This window comes from Notolepis coatsorum (assembly GCF_963971535.1).
Source record: "Notolepis coatsorum genome assembly, chromosome: 19".
Lineage (NCBI taxonomy): Eukaryota > Metazoa > Chordata > Actinopteri > Aulopiformes > Paralepididae > Notolepis > Notolepis coatsorum.
The window spans coordinates 58827037-58849717 of record NC_140183.1 but is presented as its reverse complement, the minus strand read 5'-3'; the positions used below and the strand labels follow the sequence as shown (position 1 = coordinate 58849717).

Here is a 22681-nt window from a genome sequence, read left to right as displayed (position 1 = left end):
TTGTAATACCGAGGCTACTCAATGTCACAGAGCGGAGCGGCACTGCAGATTTACCCTATTCTTGGAATTCATTGCCAGATCCTCATAGGGGCGCTGTCTCGATAATGCAGTGTTATTAAAGCAGCGTGTAGCCGATGCATGAACCAGTTGGGATTCGAATAGACGCGGCCTGGAAGCGTCAACGCGTAACTGGAAATCCGTTGTTAAAAAAAATAGCGGCCTGGAATCGTTTTTGGGACGCGCAGTAAAGGAATATATCTGTCGGCGATGTTGTATGCGGGAACGAATTGCAGAGAGGGAGGACTGACTGAAGTGGAGAGTGTGTTTACTTGTGTCTCAGAAAAGAAATGTCTCAAAAACGAATATCTGATTTCTTTAATAATAATAACCTGGACTTGCTGCATATGCATCAGGATATTCTGGACTAACTGGACATTCATGTTGTCATGAAGGAGTTTATTTCCACCACTCCTGAACGCAAGACTGCCTTCGGTGTTCTACCGTCTTCGGAATAGGTAATGTGTGTTTATTATCGCTCCTGCAGCGATTGTTGTTGTGAGTGACAGTGACACACACACACACACACACACACACACACACACACACACACACACACACACACACACACACACACACACACACACACACACACACACACACACACACACAGATCCTGTGCGGTGTGCGAAACGAAAGTCCAAACGCTAGTTGTTGCCGCTTGCGTCTAAATCGACAATAAATCGTCTTCTGATTAGAGAAAAAACTGCTGCATTTCGTGTGTGAACTGTCCACATGTTGGTGTTCAAGTTTGTCTGTTGTAGTGTAAAATATTGATCTTTCAAATGAATGGAAAATCACGAATGATGCGCTTCGCGCATGCATTTAATATGACGTTATTATTATTATTCATCTCCGACTCCGACCCGCACCCCCAAGTCTGACTGGCTTCCCGTGTGCCTGTCTTCAAAGTAACTAGTAACCGATGGGTTCAGATAAACGTAGTGGAGTAAAAAGTATAAAGTTGACTAAAATTAAAACACTCACGTTAAGTACAAGTAGCTCAAAATTGTACTTAAGTACAGTACTTGAAAAGTAAAAATACTTTCCTACTTTCCACCACTGTTGTACATTCGTACTGTAGTTAAAGAGGTTGAGTACCTGCGGGTGAGGCACGACATCTACATTCCCAAGTGATTTCGGATTGACTTTGTTGTTTTAAAAAGGGTTCAAATATCAACCATTGCTTTGTGATGCGGAAATGTATCCCATCATATTGAATGTCGTCTCTCTGTGTGTGTTTGCGTGTCTCAGATATTTGGCTTCCTGGTGTGCATGGGGGTGATCCTGGCGGTGGGGAACGCGGTGTGGGAGCGAGAGGTGGGCTCCCTGTTCCAGAGCTACCTGCCGTGGGACCTCTCCGTCGACAACTTCCTCTTCTCCGCCTTCCTGTCCTTCTGGTCCTACGTCATCATCCTCAACACTGTAGTGCCCATCTCGCTCTACGTCAGGTAGGGGACCCGCTACGTCATCATCCTCAACACCGTAGTGCCCATCTCGCTCTACGTCAGGTAGGGGACCCACTACGTCATCATCCTCAACACCGTAGTGCCCATCTCGCTCTACGTCAGGTAGGGGACCCGCTACGTCATCATCCTCAACACCGTAGTGCCCATCTCGCTCTACGTCAGGTAGGGCAGGGGTTCCCAAAGTGGGGGTTTGCGAGCCGCCGCGGGAGGGGGGGGGGGGGGGGGGGGGGGGGGGGGGGCGACGGGGGTGTAGCCAGATGATTTTTTTTTTTTTTTTTTTTTTATACAAATAATTTTTATTTTTTTTTATTATTTTTTTTTATGCAGTCAGGCCACTTAACTTAGAAGCAGGCCAGGCCAGTGTTTCTAGTTGCAGCAGCGCAATAGTTAGATAACCTAGGTGGGGAACAACCAGGAGATCACTGCAACTCACACAAGTTGGAGACCTATCTCTCTCTCTCTCTTGCTCTCACACACACACAAAGGGAGCCGCATGTGATTGGTGGAGGCGGGGACCCTTAAAAAAACAAAAAATATGATTGTAACAAAAAATTAACTGGTGGGTGACCCCCAGACCCCCTGCTTAAAAAGTGGCCTGACTTGGGCTATATATTTTTTTTTCTTTTTTTTTAATCGTTTTTACAGCTTTTTCTTGGTCACGCAGGACCGACAGAGGAGAGGGCGAACGGGAGGAGAGGTGGGGAGGACATGCGACAAATAACGTTGGGTGCTGGGATCGAACCTGGGTCGGCCGCGTAGGTGCGCGAGGCACTATGGTATGCGCCACGAGGGCGCCCCGCCTGGGGCTATATTTTGCACTATATTTCCTGGCCTGAATGTTTTCCCCAGTCCGGCCCTGGTTAAAAGCCTCCAATGCTTATTAGTGTGTGTGCGTTTGAACGTTTGCATGTTTCAACCATACATTTCCATTTATTAAAAAAAATTATAATTTTTTTTTATTAATTTTTTTTTACCTCCTATAATAGTGGGGGTCGCGGCTCTCTGACACCGTTATTTGGGGGTCGCGGCCTGAAAAGTTTGGGAACCCCTGAGGTAGGGGACCCACTACGTCATCATCCTCAACACCGTAGTGCCCATCTTGCTCTACGTCAGGTAGGGGACCCACTACATCGTCATCCTCAACACCGTAGTGCCCATCTTGCTCTACGTCAGGTAGGGGACCCACTACATCGTCATCCTCAACACCGCGGTGCCCATCTCGCTCTACGTCAAGTAGGGGACCCGCTACGTCATCATCCTCAACACCGCGGTGCCCATCTCGCTCTACGTCAAGTAGGGGACCCACTACGTCATCATCCTCAACACCGTAGTGCCCATCTCGCTCTACGTCAAGTAGGGGACCCGCTACGTCATCATCCTCAACACCGTAGTGCCCATCTCGCTCTACGTCAGGTAGGGGACCCGCTACGTCATCATCCTCAACACCGTAGTGCCCATCTTGCTCTACGTCAGGTAGGGGACCCACTACATCGTCATCCTCAACACCGCGGTGCCCATCTCGCTCTACGTCAAGTAGGGGACCCGCTACGTCATCATCCTCAACACCGCGGTGCCCATCTCGCTCTACGTCAAGTAGGGGACCCACTACGTCATCATCCTCAACACCGTAGTGCCCATCTCGCTCTACGTCAAGTAGGGGACCCACTACATCGTCATCCTCAACACCGCGGTGCCCATCTCGCTCTACGTCAAGTAGGGGACCCACTACGTCATCATCCTCAACACCGTAGTGCCCATCTCGCTCTACGTCAGGTAGGGCAGGGGTTTGCGAGCCGCCGCGGGGGGGGGGGGGGGGGGGTGTATCCAGGTGATTCCTTTTTTTTTCTTTTTTTTATACAAATAATTTTTCTTTTTTTATTCTTTTTTTTATGCAGTCAGGCCACTGAACTTAGAAGCAGGCCAGGCCAGTGTTTCTAGTTGCAGCAGCGCAATAGTTAGATAACCTAGGTGGGGAACAACCAGGAGATCACTGCAACTCACACAAGTTGGAGACCTATCTCTCTCTCTCTCTTGCTCTCACACACACACAAAGGGAGCCGCATGTGATTGGTGGAGGCGGGACCCTTAAAAAAACAAAAAATATGATTGTAACAAAAAATGAACTGGTCGGTGACCCCCAGACCCCCTGCTTAAAAAGTGGCCTGACTTGGGCTATATTTTTTTTCTTTTTTTTTTTTTTAGCATTTTTACAGCTTTTTCTTGGTCACGCAGGACCGACAGAGGAGAGGGCGAACAGGAGGAGAGGTGGGGAGGACATGCGACAAATAACGTTGGGTGCTGGGATCGAACCCGGGTCGGCCGCGTAGGTGCGCAAGGCACTATGGTATGCGCCACGAGGGCGCCCCGACTGGGGCTATATTTTGCACTATATTTCCTGGCCTGAATGATTTCCCCAGTCCGGCCCTGGTTAAAAGCCTCCAATGCTTAGTTATTAGTGTGTGTGCGTTTGAAACGTTTGCATGTTTCAACCATACATTTCCATTTATTAAATTTTTTTTTTTTTATTATTTTTACCTCCTATAATAGTGGGGGTCGCGGCTCTCTGACACCGTTATTTGGGGGTCGCGGCCTGAAAAGTTTGGGAACCCCTGAGGTAGGGGACCCACTACGTCATCATCCTCAACACCCCGGTGCCCATCTCGCTCTACGTCAGGTAGGGGACCCGCTACGTCATCATCCTCAACACCGTAGTGCCCATCTCGCTCTACGTCAGGTAGGGGACCCACTACATCGTCATCCTCAACACAGCAGTGCCCATCTCGTTCTACGTCAGGTAGGGGACCCGCTACGTCATCATCCTCAACACCATGGTGCCCATCTCGCTCTACGTCAGGTAGGGGGGACCCACTACGACGTCATCATCCTCAACACCGTGCTGCCCATCTCGCTCTACGTCAGGTGGGGGGGACCCACTCCTGTCCAAGCTCCGTCATCAAAGAGAAGCCGGCTATTCTCGGTCCTCGCTCCACAGTGGTGGAACGATCTTCCCACCACAGCCACGACAGCCGAAACCCGACCACCGTCGACTAAAAACACACTTCTTCAAACGATATCTGAAATGAAAGAAGAAAAAAACATACGAACCTTCTTACTATCATGCACTCTTCCACTAAATAATCGTCCTTGTCTATATTACTACCTACTATACTAATTATGTCTCTACTACTATGCACTCAAGACTGCAGCACCCAAGTTTCAACACTGTTTGATGAACATTGTTACTCAGCTGAAAGAGTTGTACCCTTCCTGATGATGTACAGAACCTGTAAGTGGCTTTGGATAAAAGCATCAGCTAAATTACTAAATGTAAATGAAAGGGAGGCGACATGAACACACTTTACAGCTTCTCCTGAAAGGCGCTATATACATTTAAGATATTATTTATTATTATTATTACCCCTCTGCAGTGAGCCTCATCAACAAGAACAGCTTCTACCCCTCTGCAGTGAGCCTCATCAACAAGAACAGCTTCTACCCCTCTGCAGTGGGCCTCATCAACAAGAACAGCTTCTACCCCTCTGCAGTGAGCCTCATCAACAAGAACAGCTTCTACCCCTCTGCAGTGAGCCTCATCAACAAGAACAGCTTCTACCCCTCTGCAGTGGGCCTCATCAACAAGGCTCGGGACCCCCACTGACACCGTAGAACATAAGCGTCTATCACAATGTGTTACATTAACACACCCTTCCTGGACTATTATATTTGCACATATGCTCACATCAAAACTGTGAGCATCTGAACATGACACTGTTCATATCTTGATGTGGATGTGGAACGTTACTCTGTGTCGACCCAGACTGACCGCTTAGGGAAAAAGCAGTGGAAAAGTGGCATCTCTGCATCCCTCAAGTTTCAAGTTTCAAGTTTCTTTAATAGTTGTCATACAGAAGTACAGAATACTTTTATACAAAATGCTTCTTACTGTTATGCTCCAGAGACTGTGCTAGACAAGATAAGTATGAAATAAAATAGTATAGCATGTAAAATAGAAGTAAAAATAGAGGTCACAGTGTTCAGTATAGACATACAGTATGTACAATGTCAGGTAGGTGACATATGTACAATGTCAGGTAGTTTCCCTACAGGAAACATTCTATTATGTGTTTGTTTATGTTTTATCAGGATCCCCATTAGCTGTCAAATTAATGACCGCTAGCCTTCCTGGGGTCCTCACAAGAAAATAATACAACAGAATACAAATACAGAATGTAATTAACAATACAATTAAAACAAAAAAAATTAAAAGCATAAAGGAAATCAAAAATGTATATTCAACATTGAAGATACAAAATAATGGTTGTTTACATCACAACACCCCCCCCCCCCAATAAAAGAAACATCATATATAAAAAGGTAACTGAGATTGATAAAAATTAGAAACAAATTCAATAAAAATACAATAAAATAAAATCAGTCTCATTTATATCATTTCACTTTTTTATATCTTTTTAAACCAATATTATTCTTATTTGTGAAGACATCAACTTCCTACCACAACCCTCTGCTTTCCACAACCATCTCACCATCTTGATTGTGGCAGTTGTTGTGGCAGAATCAGTTCCCCCACTTTGTTTCATTTCATCATTATTTTGACATTCTACTTTCACTTTAACTGGCCTGGTTGAGCTTTTAGTTTAGTTTTGTTCTCCCCCAGAGCGCCCCCTTCAGGTAACACTGATAATTGCCGATATATCCCATGTTTATCTATTTTCCATTATCCTTTTCCATGACACCCTGCCTTTAGCCCACCTTAGCCACCTTAGCCTTTAGCCCACCTTAGCCACCTTAGCCTTTAGCCCACCTTAACCACCTTAGCTTTTAGCCCACCTTAACCACCTTAGCCTTTAGCCCACCTTAACCACCTTAGCTTTTAGCCCACCATAGCCACCTTAGCAGGGGTGTAAAGTACTTGAGTAATTGTACTTCGTTACATTACTTAAGTACTGTTTTTGGGGATTTGTACTTTACTTGAGTATTATTAGGTTTGTATACTTGTACTTTTACTCAATTACATTTCAGAGAAAGAAAACATACTCCTTACATTTAAAATGCAGACCTACAAAGTACAAATCTTGCAGGTCCAATAATTTTAATGTGTATATTTGTTTCTCTGGCTGAAATAACATTAACGTTATTAATCCTGCGGACGCACTTTATTTAAAAACAGCCAATCAAATCCCCATCAATGGAAAATTAACCCGCCTATACCCATGTTGATTGGTCCTTGTGCAAGACTAGAAGTTTCAAGTTTCTTTATTAGTTGTCATACAGAAGTACAGAATACTTTTATACAAAATGCTTCTTTCTGTTACGCTCCAGAGACTGTGCTAGACAAATAAGTATAGCAAGTAAAAAATAGAAGTCACGTACGTAGACACAAGTGTTCAGTATGTACATATGTACAATGTTCAATGCAGAGTAGAAGTAACTGAGTTACCATACAATATACTATACAATATACTAATATACAATATACCATATAGTGCAAAGCAGAAATGGGATGAGGTACAATTTACAGTAGTGCAAATTCTTTACCAATAAATATAAAGTGTGTTTAGGTGTTCTAAAGTGTGTAAAGTGGGTGCTGCAGTGAGTTGTTTGTTTAAAGTGAGTGTGTGCGTGTGGATGTGTGTGCTGTGAGTGCATTTGATGGTTGTTACATAGTGTTATTGTTCGTTGAGCATCCTGATGGCCTGGGGATAGAAGCTTCTTCTGAGTCTTTCTGTGCTTGCCATGAGACTCCGGTATCGCTTGCCTGACCGCAGCAGTTCAAAGAGGCAGTTGTTTGGGTGGCTGGAGTCTTTGATAATTCTCTTAGCCTTACCCATGCACCGCTTGTTGTAAATGTCTTGGAGAGTGGGAAGCCCCCCTCCAATTGTGCGTTCGGCTGAACGGGCCACTCTCTGTAGTCTGCTACGGTCTTGTGCGGTGCTATTCCCAAACCAGGAGGTGATATTGCCAGTCAGGATGCTCTCTATTGCGCATGAGTAGAAGTTCTTAAGGATCTTCTGACTGACTTGAAACTTCCTTAGGCGCCTGAGGAAGTAGAGGCGTTGCCGTGCCTTCTTCACAACACTGTCAATGTGTGTGGTCCATGTCAAGTCCTCGGATATGTGGACTCCGAGGTACTTGAAACTGTTCACTCTCTCAACCGGTGCCCCGTCGATGCTGTAGTCCCTGAACCCGACCTCCTGAAGTCCACAATCATCTCTTTTGTTTTGCTGACGTTCAGGGAGAGGCAGTTCTCCTGACACCACTGCGACAGATTCTCTACCTCTTCCAGGTAGGCCCTCTCGTCGTTGGCAGAGATCAGGCCCACCACTACTGTGTCATCAGCAAATTTGATAGAAAGCGGGGACCTTTGAAGACCTGCTCACACCGACTGACCCCCCCTACTAAAAAACGTGTCTTCTGTCGTCTCTCTTTTCCCGTTTGCTGCCATGAGGGAGTTAGATTTAGATGGTAAGCGACACAGCGCCAGTGGAACATGAATTACTTCCAGGCACCGGATGATTCCCACCTGAAAAGCCCCCTCTTTCGGAGTAGCAGAATGCAAAGCTAGATTACTCACTTGAGGTCATTCTGCAGTCTGCATGCTCTCACCCCCCCCCCCCCCCCTGTCTCTCTCACCCTCTCACCCCCCTCTCTTTCTCTCTCTCAGTGTGGAGGTCATCAGGCTGGGTCATAGCTACTTCATTAACTGGGACAAGAGGATGTTCTGTTCAGAGTGCAACACGGCCGCAGAGGCTCGGACCACCACACTCAATGAAGAGTTGGGTCAGGTAGGGCGCTTTCACATGAAAAAATATTCAAGATTCAAGAGATTTATTTGTCACATACATACACACATGAGACACGTAGTGAAATGAAGGTGGCCATGCCCGCCTTGATTGTGCAAGAATACAAATAATAATAGAATAAAATAGATAAAAGATACTAAGATAAAATACAATACAATGCTAAGCTTATGAATTAAAGGTAATGAGTCCTATATACACTACTATACAATATACAGTTGTACTATATATAACTGTCCTATACTAGCTATACTAACTATACTATACAAAAAACAGTTATGTTTTTTTCCGTTTAAAGTGACCTTTTCTTTTGTGTTTAAAGTGACCTGTAGTGTGTTTGTGTGTGAGAGAGTGCAGGAAGTGTGGTGTGGTGTGTAAGTGTGTGTTCATGTGTGCTTGTGTGTGGAGAGATCATTGTTCAGTGTTCTGATGGCCTGGGGAAAGAAGCTGAGTGTGTGTGTGTGTGTGTGTGTGTGTGTGTGTGTGCGTGTGTGTGTGTGTGTGTGTGTGTGTGTGTGTGTGTGTGTGTGTGTGTGTGTGTGTGTGTGTGTGTGTGTGTGTGTGTGTGTGTGTGTGTGTGTGTGTGTGTGTGTGTGTGTGTGTGTGTGTGTGTGTGTGTGTGTGTGTGTGTGTGTGTGTGTGTGTGTGTGTGTGCGTGCGTGCGTGCGTGCGTGCGTGCGTGCGTGCGTGTGTCTGTCTGTCTGTCGGTGCAGTGAGGTTCTTATCATTGCCTGCGATAGTCCCCCATGATACCAACACATTGACACGTCTCCCTCTAGGTGGAGTACATCTTCAGCGACAAGACTGGGACTCTCACTCAAAACATCATGAGCTTCAACAAGTGTTCCATCAACGGGCAGACTTATGGTATCTATGCATAGAGAGGCTCGTATATAGAGTCCTATGATCGCACGCATGTTGTACACACTCCTACGATATACAAACCAATCCACTCTGACTGTAAGTGTCCGTCTCTTGATTCTCAGGGGAAGCGACCGACCCACTGGGACCCCAGCCGAAGGTAAGAACGCCAAATCCTTACACACGGACACACGGGCATACACACTCAAAAGCAACGTACTGCCCAGCCTGGGTCAAAGGGAGTTTTGAGGGGTTTGTGGTTGTTTGCCTCGGCTGATGTGACCTGGGGTTAGTTTTTCAGTGCCTGATAGTAGTAGTAGAAGTAGTAGTAGTTTATTTGTCACGTATAAAGTACGGTTACATTACAGTGAGATGCTTGGTTCATACACATACAGCCTCATTATAGGAATATTCCACAATTATTTATTATTTATTTATTATTTATTATTATTAAATTTGGTAGTAATAATGGCACACATAAATTCACAACAACATGCGCATTTGTTGATACATGCAGGACTGGTCTTGAGACAGATGTATGTGTATCTCCGCTGCCATGCTAAGGGGTGATGATAGCCACCATTGGTAGAGTCAAGCTAACTTATAGCTTTTCACATACTGTAGATTCAGACCATCTGCATTCACCTCCCCAACACCGGTGTGAGTCTGACAGGGCCTCCCAACAGACGGGTTCAGACGACCTTCCACAAAGACTCCATCATGAATCATCATTGAACAGACCAAAGAGTCCCATGAAACATCCACAGTTTGTCACACAACTCACACAACTCACACTCTCTCTCTCTCTCTCTCTCTCTCTCTCTCTCTCTCTCCCTCTCTCTCTCTCTGTCTGCAGAGACTGGACTTCACAACCTTTAACCCCCTGGCGGACCCGGTCTTCTGTTTCTACGACGACACGCTGTTAGAGTCGGTGAAGGTGGGAGACATTCCGACCCACGAGTTCTTCCGCGTGCTGTCGCTCTGTCACACCGTCATGAGTGAGGAGAAGAGCGAAGGTGAGGAGGAGGAGGATGAGGAGGGAGCGGGAGGAAGAGGAGGAGGAGGAGGAGGAGGAGGGGTGGAAGTCAATGAAGGAAAATGTCAATGAATGGACATTTGTACAATCAATTAAACTTAGGTTTAGCTATGTCTAAAGTAAACAGTGTTTCCACCTCCTCTGCTGTGTGCAGGAGAGCTGGTGTACAAGGCCCAGTCTCCAGACGAGGGGGCACTGGTGACGGCCGCTCGCAACTTCGGGTTTGTGTTCCGCTCCCGGACGCCAGGGACCGTCACCATCACAGAGCTGGGAAAGCCTGTCACCTACATTCTGCTGGCCATACTGGACTTCAACAACATACGCAAGAGGATGTCTGTCATAGGTACAGTATACATACACATACATACACATACATACACATACTGTACATACACATATATACACATACACATACATAAACATACACATACTGTACACATACATACACATTAGGGGTGTAACGGTACGTGTATTCGTCCTGCGAATTTACGGTACGGCCGTCACGGTGCGGTACGCGCAGCCATACGACGAATACGCCCCACAGCGCACACACGCGAGTCGCACATGCAGGCACTCGCGAGGTCCGTGCGAGAACAGCGCGTGTGGCCGGGCACACCGAGTCAGACTTCAGAGCGGCGAAAGTGCACGGAGGAGAAAGGCACATACATTGGAACAGCTGCAGGGTCAATTTTACAGTTTTCTTTCATTTTCTTGTTCGCCCAATAACGTTAACCAAATGAAACCAATGGAAAGACACACACACGCGTTGCCGACACACACGCGCGCGCGCCAACAAACACATCAACATTCTCCCCCGCCGGACTCACAGGCACAGCTCATCAAATAAAAAAAATAAACATACTTTTCCGGACAGATCATCTGAGCTCCTCTCCAGTTGAACTGTCTGTTACTGTGTTTAAATCCAAATAATCCTCTGCCATTGTTGTAATATGTCATCTGTTCTCTAGTATTCAGTCTCGTCGTGAAGTTAAATTCTCTCAAGAAGTGAAACGGAAACTTATCAAGGATAAATTGTTAAAGGGGCAGTAGGCAAGTGGATGCCTGAACACAGAATGACACCAGTATCACTGACTACCACGGCAAGCCTATAGAAAAGTATTCTATTTAATAATACTAATTATCATAATTATCATAAATATAATATATATTTAAAAAAAATGATATTAATAATAATAATTATAAATATTTTTTTTCTGTTGTACCGAACTCGTACCGAACCGTGACCCCAATACCGAGGTACGTACCGAACCGTGGCTTCTGTGTACCGTTACACCCCTAATACACATATATACACGTACATACATACACATATATACACATACACATACATACACAAATATACACATATACATACATACATACACATATATACACATATACATACACATAATATATACACATATATACACATATATATACATACACATATATACACATAATACATACAATACACATACATACATATACATACACATATATACACACATATACATACACATACACATACACTGACTGTACACATACACACACACACACACACACATACACATACACACACATTAGCTGCAGAATGCTTATCTCACACTATCTTGACTGTTTAGGAATTGCTAGCCTTGTTGTGTAGTGTTTGGGCGGTCTTGACTACAAAAAAGGCTTGTAAAGAAGTCCAGCGGCATAATATGTGTCAGATATAGTTTTTTTCTTGTTTGTATTGCAGTAACTTATTGCAGTGATTTACCATGGTTCCCCTCGTCCAGATTGACAGGGAATGGGCTATCAGTCGTGTTTGCATTCTGTTCCGCAGTGGAGAGGGAGTTGATGCTGTGTTCGTATGATTTGTGCCGTTGCTGGGTACTGGAAAACCGCCCAGAAATATCTGACTGTTAATCACACTTGTCAACTTTTTGCGAGCAGCATGCATGAGGCACCGGTCTGGAGTAAAAGCCTCAAGCACTAATTCATACATCAGTGTTACGTGATAGTCGGTGAGAGACAGGCTATGATATGTGATACACTGTGTGCAGGTATCTGTTGCTGGAATTACAGGCATTACAGCGGTTATAGGTAAGGCATCAAAGTATTAAAGCTGCACATGTTTTAGAAGGGAAATGTTGACGTCGGGGGGCCTGCAATTAGGTTACATAGTTTATAGTGGCAATTTACAAACAATTTCAGATTTCTTACTTGCCACTTCCACTCCGGGAATAATAATAAAGAGTTTAATCCATCCGTTTGGCAGTATACAATGAATCAATCATTTATTTCGGATCTGCATAACAAACAAAACTCATAATCATATCATAATGCGGTGCGTTGCGTGCGTTGTGGTACGGTCGAAAAACGTTGCTTTCCCAGTCCCGGTCCCGGTTTTCATTTTCATATTTCATAATTCATAGACTCTGCATTTTCATACTTCATAGTTCAAATAATTTCATGATAAAAACTCAAAGATTAAATAACTCAGGAATGGCTCCTACATAGTTTATATTTACTATACAAAGTATACAGTTTTTTTTAGTTTTTTTTCCTTTATTACAGGAAAACATATTGAACATTTACAGTTGTAGATATTGTACATTTTCCATCTTTTTTCATTTTTTCCCTCTCATTTCCCCTTCCCCTCCCTCATTCCCATCCCATCCCCCCCACACCGAGGTTGTTGACAAACACATCTGCAAAACATACAAACACATAGCATAGATGCTGCTGGGAAAGAAAAACAAAAAACAACAACAATATCAATCAGACCCATCTGCATTGTGCACAAGTATTTAGATAAAAAGAGATAAAGAAAAAACTAAAAAAAAAAAAAAAAAAAAAATCTCTAGCACGGATGTGGCTGTGGAAGAAAGTCATCAATGATATTATTTCACTCTTTCCCCCACCCCTACTTAAGGCGCTCCCATAGTCGAGCAGACTGTACACAGAGCAGACTCCGCGGATGTCCGCGCGGCTCTTTGAGCTTTCATAGTCGAGCAGATCTCAGCGGATGTCCGCGGTCTATTTCCTACATTTCTCGCACCAGTTTTACTACATTTCCCACAATTCTGTCTGGCAGATCAGAGGGAACATTATCAGCGGGGGAGAGAGAGAGAGAGACATGTAGAGAGAGAGACATGTAGAGAGAGAGAGAGGTAGAGAGAGAGAGAGAGAGAGATGTAGAGAGAGAGAGAGAGAGAGAGAGAGCTTCACGGGCTCATCTCTCTCCTCGCGCCACCAGAGAGAGAGAGAGAGAGAGAGAGCGAGAGAGAGAGCTTCACAGGCTCATCTCTCTCCTCGCGCCACCAATCGCTCGCGCAGTGTCACATTTAATGCAGTTCAATGTCAACCAAAACGCCGAGCAGCGTTTTGTGTGACACCAAGTCAGCGGCGCGGATGTCCGCGCGTCAGAAAATAGGAGCGTCGCACCTGTGGGTCTGCTGTCCGCTGAGATCAAAGCTCAAGAGTCCGCGCGGACATCCGCGGAGTCTGCTCTGTGTACAGTCTGCTGGACTATGGGAGCGCCTTTATAGTGTTGTGGTAATTCTTGAATAGTTTGATCTTCTGCAGCTGTGTCCCTCGTTCCCCTCTCCCTCTCCCAGTTACCCACCCACCCCCCCGGGGCCTCATTCACACCCATACATACCAGGACAGGGAAGGGGGGGAGGGGGGGGGGGGGGGGCATTAGAAAATAGGAATAAAATAATAATAAAAGATATGGAAGTACAGTCAGAGGTGTAAAGCTCTATCCTTTCTAAGTCTCTTCATTGATAGTCAGGGTATCGATGTGTTGCAGAAATGGTTGCCAGGTCACATGGAATGTTTCAAGGGAGCCCTTTAGGGAGAATCTGACTCGCTCAAGCCTAATGCAATGTAGTATCTCATGTATCCATCTGTTGTGAGTGGGTGGGGAAGGGTGTGTCCACTTAAAGAGAATAAGTCTCCTAGCGAGGAGGGTAGTGAACGCCACAACTCGTTTTGCAGCCCTAGATGCGATAGAAGGGGTATTCGGGATACCGAAAAAGGCAGTGAGTGGATCAGGGTCTAACGTCACACCCAGGACCCTACTCAGTGTATCAAATATTGCAGTCCAAAACTCTGTGAGTTTGGGGCATGTCAAAAACATGTGCATATAATCGGCTGGAGATTGTTTACATATATTACACGCATCCGTTCTATCCGGGTATATCTTTGCTAACCTCGCATTGGTGTAATGAACCCTATGCAGGATCCTACTGCAGCAAACTGTGTCTTGCACATATAGAGGAGGTGTGTACAAGGTCTAATATATGATCCCATTGTTCATCTGTAATGATAAATCCCAGATCTTCGTCCCATTTGGCTTTTAGGGAGTCTAAGCAAGTTGGGTTCATCCAAAATATTTTATCATATATAATTGAGACGAGCCCTTTCCGCCCGGTGCCGAGCGATAGGAGAGGGTCAGTCCTAGAGTCTGGAGGACGGCCAGGGAATTGTGGGAATTGGTTCTGAACAAAATGTCTGATCTGAAAAAAACGGAAAAGGTGGGAGTTTGGAAGACCACATTTTTTTGATAATTCTGCAAACGAGGAGAACACACCTCCGGAGTAGATGTCATTAATGGTTAGCAAACCTTTGTTCGCCCAGCTTCTGAATACAGGATCAGAACAGGACGGTAGTAATAGGTGATTGCGAGAGATTGGAGCTAGCCCCGACGGAGCCAAATTGTTTCCTAAACTGATTCCAGATTTTCAAAGTATCCGTTACGATTTGGTTCCGAGCCACCTGTTTAATAGGGATTGAAATGGGTAGTTGGGATGTTGCCACAGACCAGAGTGAGTACTTTGAAGAGGAGACTTCCATCCGAGACTTCCCTCCTGGTCCTCCAGTAAAGGAGTTTGTTTATATTACATGCCCAGTAGTAATAGCGAAGATTAGGCAAGGCCAAACCCCCTTCTGATTTGGGAAGTTACATGATCGTCCTCTTAATACGTGCTCTTTTGTTACCCCACAGGAATTAACCTATAAGTTGATCAATCGAAGTGAAAAAGGCTTTATTAATAAATATTGGTATATGCTGAAAAGTGTATAAAAATCGGGGTAAGACCACCATCTTTATCAGGTTAACCCTTCCCAGAAGTGAGAGGGGGAGAGAGGACCATCTCGTCAGATCTAACTTAAAGCGATCCAGCAGAGGACAGAATTTTTTTGGAAAGAGCTCCGTCGGTTATTTGGCCATAAAAATCCCTAGATATGTGAATCCTTCCGTGGCCCTTTTAAAGGGGAAAAGCGATTGAGGAAGCCGTTCCGCAGATGCATTAACAGGTACATATTCACTTTTCTGGAGATTAAGTTTGTACCCAGAGAGCTGCCTATGCTGTTCTAGAATATCCAGGATAACAGGGATGGACGATGACGGATTGGAGACATAGAGTAGGAGATCATCGGCATACAATGAGAGTTTATGAACCAGGCCGAACCTCTCAATCCCCTCAAATCTGTCCTCACTGCGAAGCCATATGGCTAAAGGTTCTGCGGCGAGCGCGTAGAGCAAGGGAGAAAGCGGGCATCCTTGACGGGTGCCACGATAAAGCGCAAACTGGCCCGACTTGGTACCATTCACATTAATCGAGGCCACCGGGGACGAGTATAGGAGTTTTATCCATGAAATAAAACCCGGGCCCAAACCGAATTTCTCAAGTGTATGGAACAGGTATCTCCATTCCACTCTGTCAAACGCTTTCTCAGCATCTAGGGAGAGTACCATTTCTGGTGCGCCAATCGTGGTTGTGAAAAGGATATTTAACAGCCTTCTGGTGTTAAAGAAGGATTGCCTGTCCATGATGAAACCCGTCTGATCCGGGTCTATCAGGAATGGGACCACCTTCTGAAGACGGCATGAAATGACCTTAGCCAATATTTTACAATCCACATTAAGGAGGGAGATTGGTCTGTAACTGCTACAAAGGAGAGGGTCTTTACCTTTTTTGAGCAGCAGGGACAATGACGCCTCTGATAGCGTGGTTGGCATTTGGCCCTTTAGAAGGGAGTCGTTATATACTCTCAGTAGGAAAGGAGCAACCAACACGGAGTACGTTTTATAAAATTCTGTAGTATAGCCATCTGGCCCGGGTGATTTACCACTTTGTAAAGATTTGATTGCCTCAGTCACTTCAGAGATGGTTATAGGCGTGCCTAACTCTTCAGCTTCCGCTTTATTCGTTTGAGGGTACTTAAGAGACTTGAGGGGGTTTGGGCGATCCCAGTCCTGCTGGGAAGACTCCGACGTGTAAAGTTTGGAATAATAGTCAGAGAAAATTTCAGAAAATTTCGTAGGGTCTGTTGTAGTGACACCTAATTGGGATTTTATCCTGGGAATCAGTCTAGAGGCACTCGCCACTCGTGCTTGGTACGCAAGTAATTTTCCTGCCTTGTCCCCCTGTTCGAAAAAACGTTGCTTGGTGTGCAGGAGTAGTCTCTCGATCTTACTAGTTGAAAGCAAATCATATTGTGATTGAAGCTGGAGTCGTTTTTTTTTTTTTTTTTTACTTTATTTTTTAGCGTTTATCGCTTTTCTGGTCAAGCATGACCGACAGAAACAGGTTGAAATGGGATGTAGAGCAGGGGAAGACATTCTGAGAAATGACGGCGGGTCCGGGAATCGAACTCGTGTCCCCCAGATCCGTGACGAGCACGGTTTTCCCCGACGCAGAAATAGCGCCGAGATATGCGGTGAGCTACGGGAGCTCCTCTGGAGTCGTTTTTTATATAGAGCAGGGGTGGGTTTAGACGAGTACTGGATGTCTGTGGGAGTTGAATCTCCAAAATGTAGAGGGTGTTCTACCCTGGGGGAAGTTAATTTCGGATGTCGGGGCATGATCGGAAATGACTATACTATGGTACTTAGTAGAGACTACATTATGTAGCAGTTTTTCATCTAGTAAAAAGAAGTCTATCCTCGAATATGTGTGGTGGACATGGGAGAAGAAGGAGAAAAGTTTATCGGTAGGAAGTTTTGTTCTCCAAGGGTCTATAAGGCCTAGCTGTTCCATGTGAAATTTTAGGATGTTCGCCGCTTTGGAGATGGTAGTACGTCTGATTAAAGTCTCCTCCGATAATTATGTGATGATCATTAAGGTTAGGTATCGAGGAAAATAAATTGGATACAAATTTATCATTGTCCCAATTTGGTGCATATATTGAGGCCAAAAATTTTCTGCAGCCTGCCCGACACTATAACATATCGTCCGTCAGGGTCAGTTAAAATGGTGGAAGGCTCGAAGGGTACATCTCTATGTATAATAATTGCAGCTCCCCTGGCTTTTGCAGAGAATTTAGAATGAAAAATGTGTCCCATCCATGCTCTCTTAATACGGGGGATATCTGAGGTGCAGATGTGTGTCTCTTGCAAAAAACAAAGGTCACCCTTGAGATGCCTTAGGTGGTTAAGTACCTTGTTAGCCTTGATAGAGTTATTCATCCCTTTGACATTCCATGAGACGAAACGGATGTTCCTGCCCGTCACTGCCATGTTCCTGCCCGTCACTGCCATGTTCTGTTAAGTATATACATACCTGAGTTGAAAAGATGAAACATTGGAAGAGAGGAGAAAGGTAGAGGGGGATAAAGAAAATGGGGGGGGGGGTTGACGCACACACATGCACCCACACAACCATACACAAACATACTCACCCGGGGGTACATCCCTTGGCCTAAGGGAACAGTAACAGCCTTTGTACCTCTCAGGATACGCTCCTTCCGGTGCAGACTTCATCCTCACTCGTCTTTTCCCCTCTCTCCCGTTCATTTCAAACAGTCTCCAATATGGTTATGGATAAACTTTAAAATTGTGTTAAAAGAACATTCGAACAGCCAAAAAAATTAAAAATAAAAAACAAAAGAATAAAGGGATGAATAAATTCAAAAATTTTAATTAGAATAAAAATGAAAGATATTTGCAACACAACTCGGGGCTCATCCATTAGAGCATGGACGTAAAAGCGCTACTAATGACTCCCACTAAGGAGTGTGACCCATAAAAAGTTGAGAGTGAACGAGTATACCGAGGCGCTCCAGTATGCCTAAGTCAACCTATAATTCAGTGGACCTAGGCAAAGCCCGCTTCCAACCTATAACAGCTCGAAGAGAATGTCTTTAGCCCCTGCTACCATGCCAACTAGGGATATAAAAATTGCAAAACCTTAACAGAGTTGAAAAAGAGGCGCCAGTTTCTTTTTCTTTTTTTTCTTTTTTTCCTTTCTCCTTTTGTCTAAAAAAATATACATATATTTAAAGAGTAAAATAATAATAATTAAGAGGTCTATACAGTTACAGGGGTTACACAATTCAGGGACCTCAAAAGTTACCTAAAATGTGTATAGAAAGGTAATGTGGTTAGCTACATTCGGCAGTGTTAGAGACCTGTACCTTCAGACAGTAAGAAGAAGCGTGTGCAAATTGGGTTGGTTCAGTCAGTACCTTGAGTGCTTCCTGAAAAATTTATACAAAACCCCCACTACCCAATAGATACTATCCGGTTTGTTTGTATTGAGACCCTCAGATAGTAAGAGGAGCATGTGCACCCTGAGTATGCTCACCCTGCATAGAGAGTCATATGTATATAAATCCATAAAAAAAGAAAGGGCAAATTAAGTTAAGAAAAAAAAGAAAATTATATATATATATAAAAAATTAAAAAGGCAATAACAAAAATTACGAAATAGGGAGCAGAAGAAAACGGCATGCAATTAGTCACAAGGTCATGGCTATAGCAACCTGAGTGGCATAGGGTTCCTTTTGAAGGAGTCACTCCGATTGAAATAACAATATTACCCTTCTGAGGCATAGGTGGTCACTCTATTGTGACTGGGCACTGTAATCCAACCAAAGTCTACAACTTCAGCCGCACATTTAATATGTCGTAATCATGTCTATTGCTGTTGGTGTTGGTTTCAGCTGGCCCTGAGGTGTCCGTTAGACCTAGGTAAATGGTCTAATAAATTCAGGCCCAGTCTCTGTACATTCCAATATGTGCATTGAGTACAAACCGGTCCAGTCTATTTATCTTGCAGCCTCTAAACAGAGGGAACGTCTACAATTTGAATGAGAGAGAGACACATGTAAAAGAAGAGCTAATAAAGAATAATAAAAAAAAGGGAATTAGAAATAAGTGTAAATAGAATCCGCGTCGGCTATTTGGGAAGCATAAAGTTCTGTTTCAGAAGCAAGTCCGCTTAATGTCAATAGCATCTCCCCATGAAGTATAAGTGTCAGGTCTAACGCGGTTGACCAGTTTAGCCCAACCGATGTCTATAATTTCAGTCTCGCATTCTACATTCATTGTTCATTGCTGCTGGCGTCAGGTTAGCTTACCCCTAGGTACTCGTTAGGTAGCCGTCCACGCTAGGCTAGCTTGGCCTTGAGGTACGTTTCAGCATCGCCAACAGACATGAAGCGTAATCTGTCACCGCTCTCCTCCATAATCATCAGTTTGGCCGGGTAATGAAGACTAGGCCTCAGCCCCTGTTTGTAAAGTAGTGCCATCACATCGCGGTACGGTGCTCGCTGTTCCAACACAGCCGGGGTATAATCCTCGTAGAAAGCAATTTGTTGACCGTTGTACTGCATCTCTGCCCTTCTCTTTCTGGCCTCCCGGATCACCCGTTCTTTGGTTTGATAATTATGGAACCTGATGATAACAGGCCTAGGCTTTTCACCCTGCTTCGGCTTAGCTGCTAGCGACCTGTGTGCGCGGTCCAATTCTGGAGGGGTAGGGAGGGTTTCTGCCCCAAAAACCTGGGATAAAAGGGTGGCAAAGAAGGATGTTGGTCTCGGGCCCTCAATCTGTTCTGGTAGTCCAATGATCTGAAGGTTGTTACGTCGCCCTCGAGCCTCGAGGTCCTCCGCTTTAGCCTTTAGCATAGCATGGCTAGCCCTCAGATCGGCACATGTAGCCTCTAGCGACGCAATTCTTTCGCTTACAGATTCCGCATTCTCCTCCAGGGACTTGACCCGCTGTCCGTTGTCGGCCACGTCCGATTTCATTTGGTCAAGTTTATTTTCCAGAGTGGTAATGGCTTTTCTGAACTCGGTGGTCATAGCCTCTTTGTGGTTTTCAAGCAGGGTGGCTAGCCAGGCCTTGCTAAAAGCGTCGTCCGCCTCCTCTTCTTTCTGAACATCGCCCCGTTTTGGTTTTGGAGTCTTGGATGTCATCTTTGCGAAGACAAATATTTAGTTAGCTGTATCGATACTTGCATATAAAAAAAGAACTACTGTATGAAGGTTTGGAGTCTTAAAACGTGGAATTTAAAAAAACATGAGGGAGAGAGGGAAAACACGTCTTACACCCTGCTCACCATACCGGAAGTCAGTATACAGTATCTTCTTGGCTCAGGTTTGGTTCACACTGCCTCAAAAACATCTAGTTTTGATGAAATGATGAAATGGACTGCATTTATATACACTTTTATCCAAAGCGCTTCACAACCTATGCCTCACATTCACCCATTCACTCACACATTCACATACCGACGGCAGAGGCAACCATGCAAGGTGCCGGCCTGCTCATCGGGAGCAATTAGGGGGTTAAGGGTCTTGCTCAAAGACACCACTGTCGCCACTGAAATTAGATATTATTGTACTTTGATTGTATTATTATGATTGCAAGACTTTTCAAATGATTGTCCTATGTAATAGGTAGGTAATCTCTCTCACAACTCATGGTCGTTCTAGTGGGTCGTTCTAGTAGGGACATTTTGTTAGTGCACACGAGCTTCTAGCGACAACGGCAAAATAGTTTTTTTTTATTTGTATCTACTTTTTTCTCCCCCTTTTTTCTGTCTTTTTTTTCTCCCATCCCAATTTTTTGTCGTTATGCCAATCCCCCCCCCCCCCTTCCTGGTCGTTGCGCACATTTTCCCCCCACTTGCTGGTCTAGGGAGGGTTGAAGCCTATCACATGTCTCCTCCGATACATGTGGAGTCAGCCAGCCGCTTCTTTTCACCTGACAGCGAGGACTCTCATTGGGTGAGTGTAACTCGTGGGAGGATCACACTACCTCACCCAGATCCCTTCCTCTTTACAACGAGCAGGACCCACCCGCTGACACTGCCAATTGTGTCAGTATGGACGGCCGACCAAGCCGGAGGTACCGCAGCAGCTGGATTCGATCCCACTGTCTCTGCGGTGGTAGGCAGACGCTTAGTCCGCTGCGCTACCCGGCCGCACCCACGGCAAGATAGTTGTGATGATGACTCCTGTCTGTCTCTGTATCTCCCCAAAGAATAACCTCGAAGGGCATCGTCCTGCTTTCTCTTGCAATATTAACCACACCAACAGTGACGCTCCTTTTTTGAGAAGCACAGGTTGAGGCTGCATCTTAGATGTAGGTGATGTTATATTAGTATATCTTATATTAGAATGTAACATAGGAAATGTATATCCCAGACCATATTTTATTCTTAGGCTTATTTTTATTCTTATTCGTGACTTTTTCTTTTTGTCTACCTAAATGTTTACTGTTTACTGTGAGCGATTTGTAGTGCCGAATATCCCTCGGGATGAATAAAGTATTTCTATTCTTCTATTCTACCGTGGAGCTGGACAGCTTCCTGCTTGTTCTATCCATTAGGACACAGTGTAAGGTCAAAGTGGAGGAAATAGTTAGCTAATGTATCCCTCAAATGTGTTTGTTTGTGTGTGTGTGCGTGTGTGTGCGTGTGTGTGTGTGTGCGTGCGTGCGTGTGTGTGCGTGCGTGTGTGTGTGTGTGTGTGTGTGTGTGTGTGTGTGTGTGTGTGTGTGTGTGTGTGTGTGCAGTGCGCAGCCCCGATGGCAGGATCCGTCTGTACTGTAAAGGAGCTGACACTCTACTGTTTGAGAGACTCCACCCCTGTAACCAGGAACTGACCAATATCACTTCAGACCACCTCAATGTGAGTAAGCTCACACACACTACAGTACACACACACACACACTACAGTACACACACCGGATATGCACGGTGCATTGCTGCCACCTAGTGTCTGTGTGAGGCTGTGAAGGCTTTAACTGAAGATGGCACGTTTGATGGAGCTGCCTCACAGGAACATGGAGGCATACGTTGTTTAAATATAGGGAGGTACTCCATGGGCATCAGGCTCCTCACTCTGGCAGTATAACGGCTAGAACACCAGAGTAAGGAGAGGACCAGAGCCATGGAATCAATGCTGAACGACACCCACCTCACTTGGGTGGCCATGTTTGCCGGGTGCAGGTCACACCGGGCCGAATGCGTGGTGGAGTGGAGCCTGGAGATATATCATCATCATGGATCCATCCATCATATACACATTCTAATAAAAAAAAATTATGAAATTGCACCAATGACAAGATAAGCACATAAAAAAGATGGCATATCACATTGTAATTTGTACTGGAAAAACAAAATACCCACAAATACCGTTTGATAGGTGTAATGTTCACT

At 44.9% G+C, this 22681-nt stretch overlaps 1 protein-coding gene across 1 annotated transcript in view; it reads left to right on the top strand.

Annotated features, from left to right (window-relative positions):
* The window catches only part of atp8b2 (ATPase phospholipid transporting 8B2), a gene marked incomplete at both ends in the record, with an annotated part of 116650 nt that overhangs the window by 23966 nt on the left and 70003 nt on the right, over nucleotides 1-22681 (top strand). Inside the window, 7 exon segments of the mRNA XM_084336665.1 lie at nucleotides 1312-1508; nucleotides 8209-8329; nucleotides 9124-9211; nucleotides 9331-9365; nucleotides 10062-10221; nucleotides 10396-10584; nucleotides 22036-22151. Coding sequence (XP_084192791.1) covers nucleotides 1312-1508; nucleotides 8209-8329; nucleotides 9124-9211; nucleotides 9331-9365; nucleotides 10062-10221; nucleotides 10396-10584; nucleotides 22036-22151 — 906 coding nt within the window.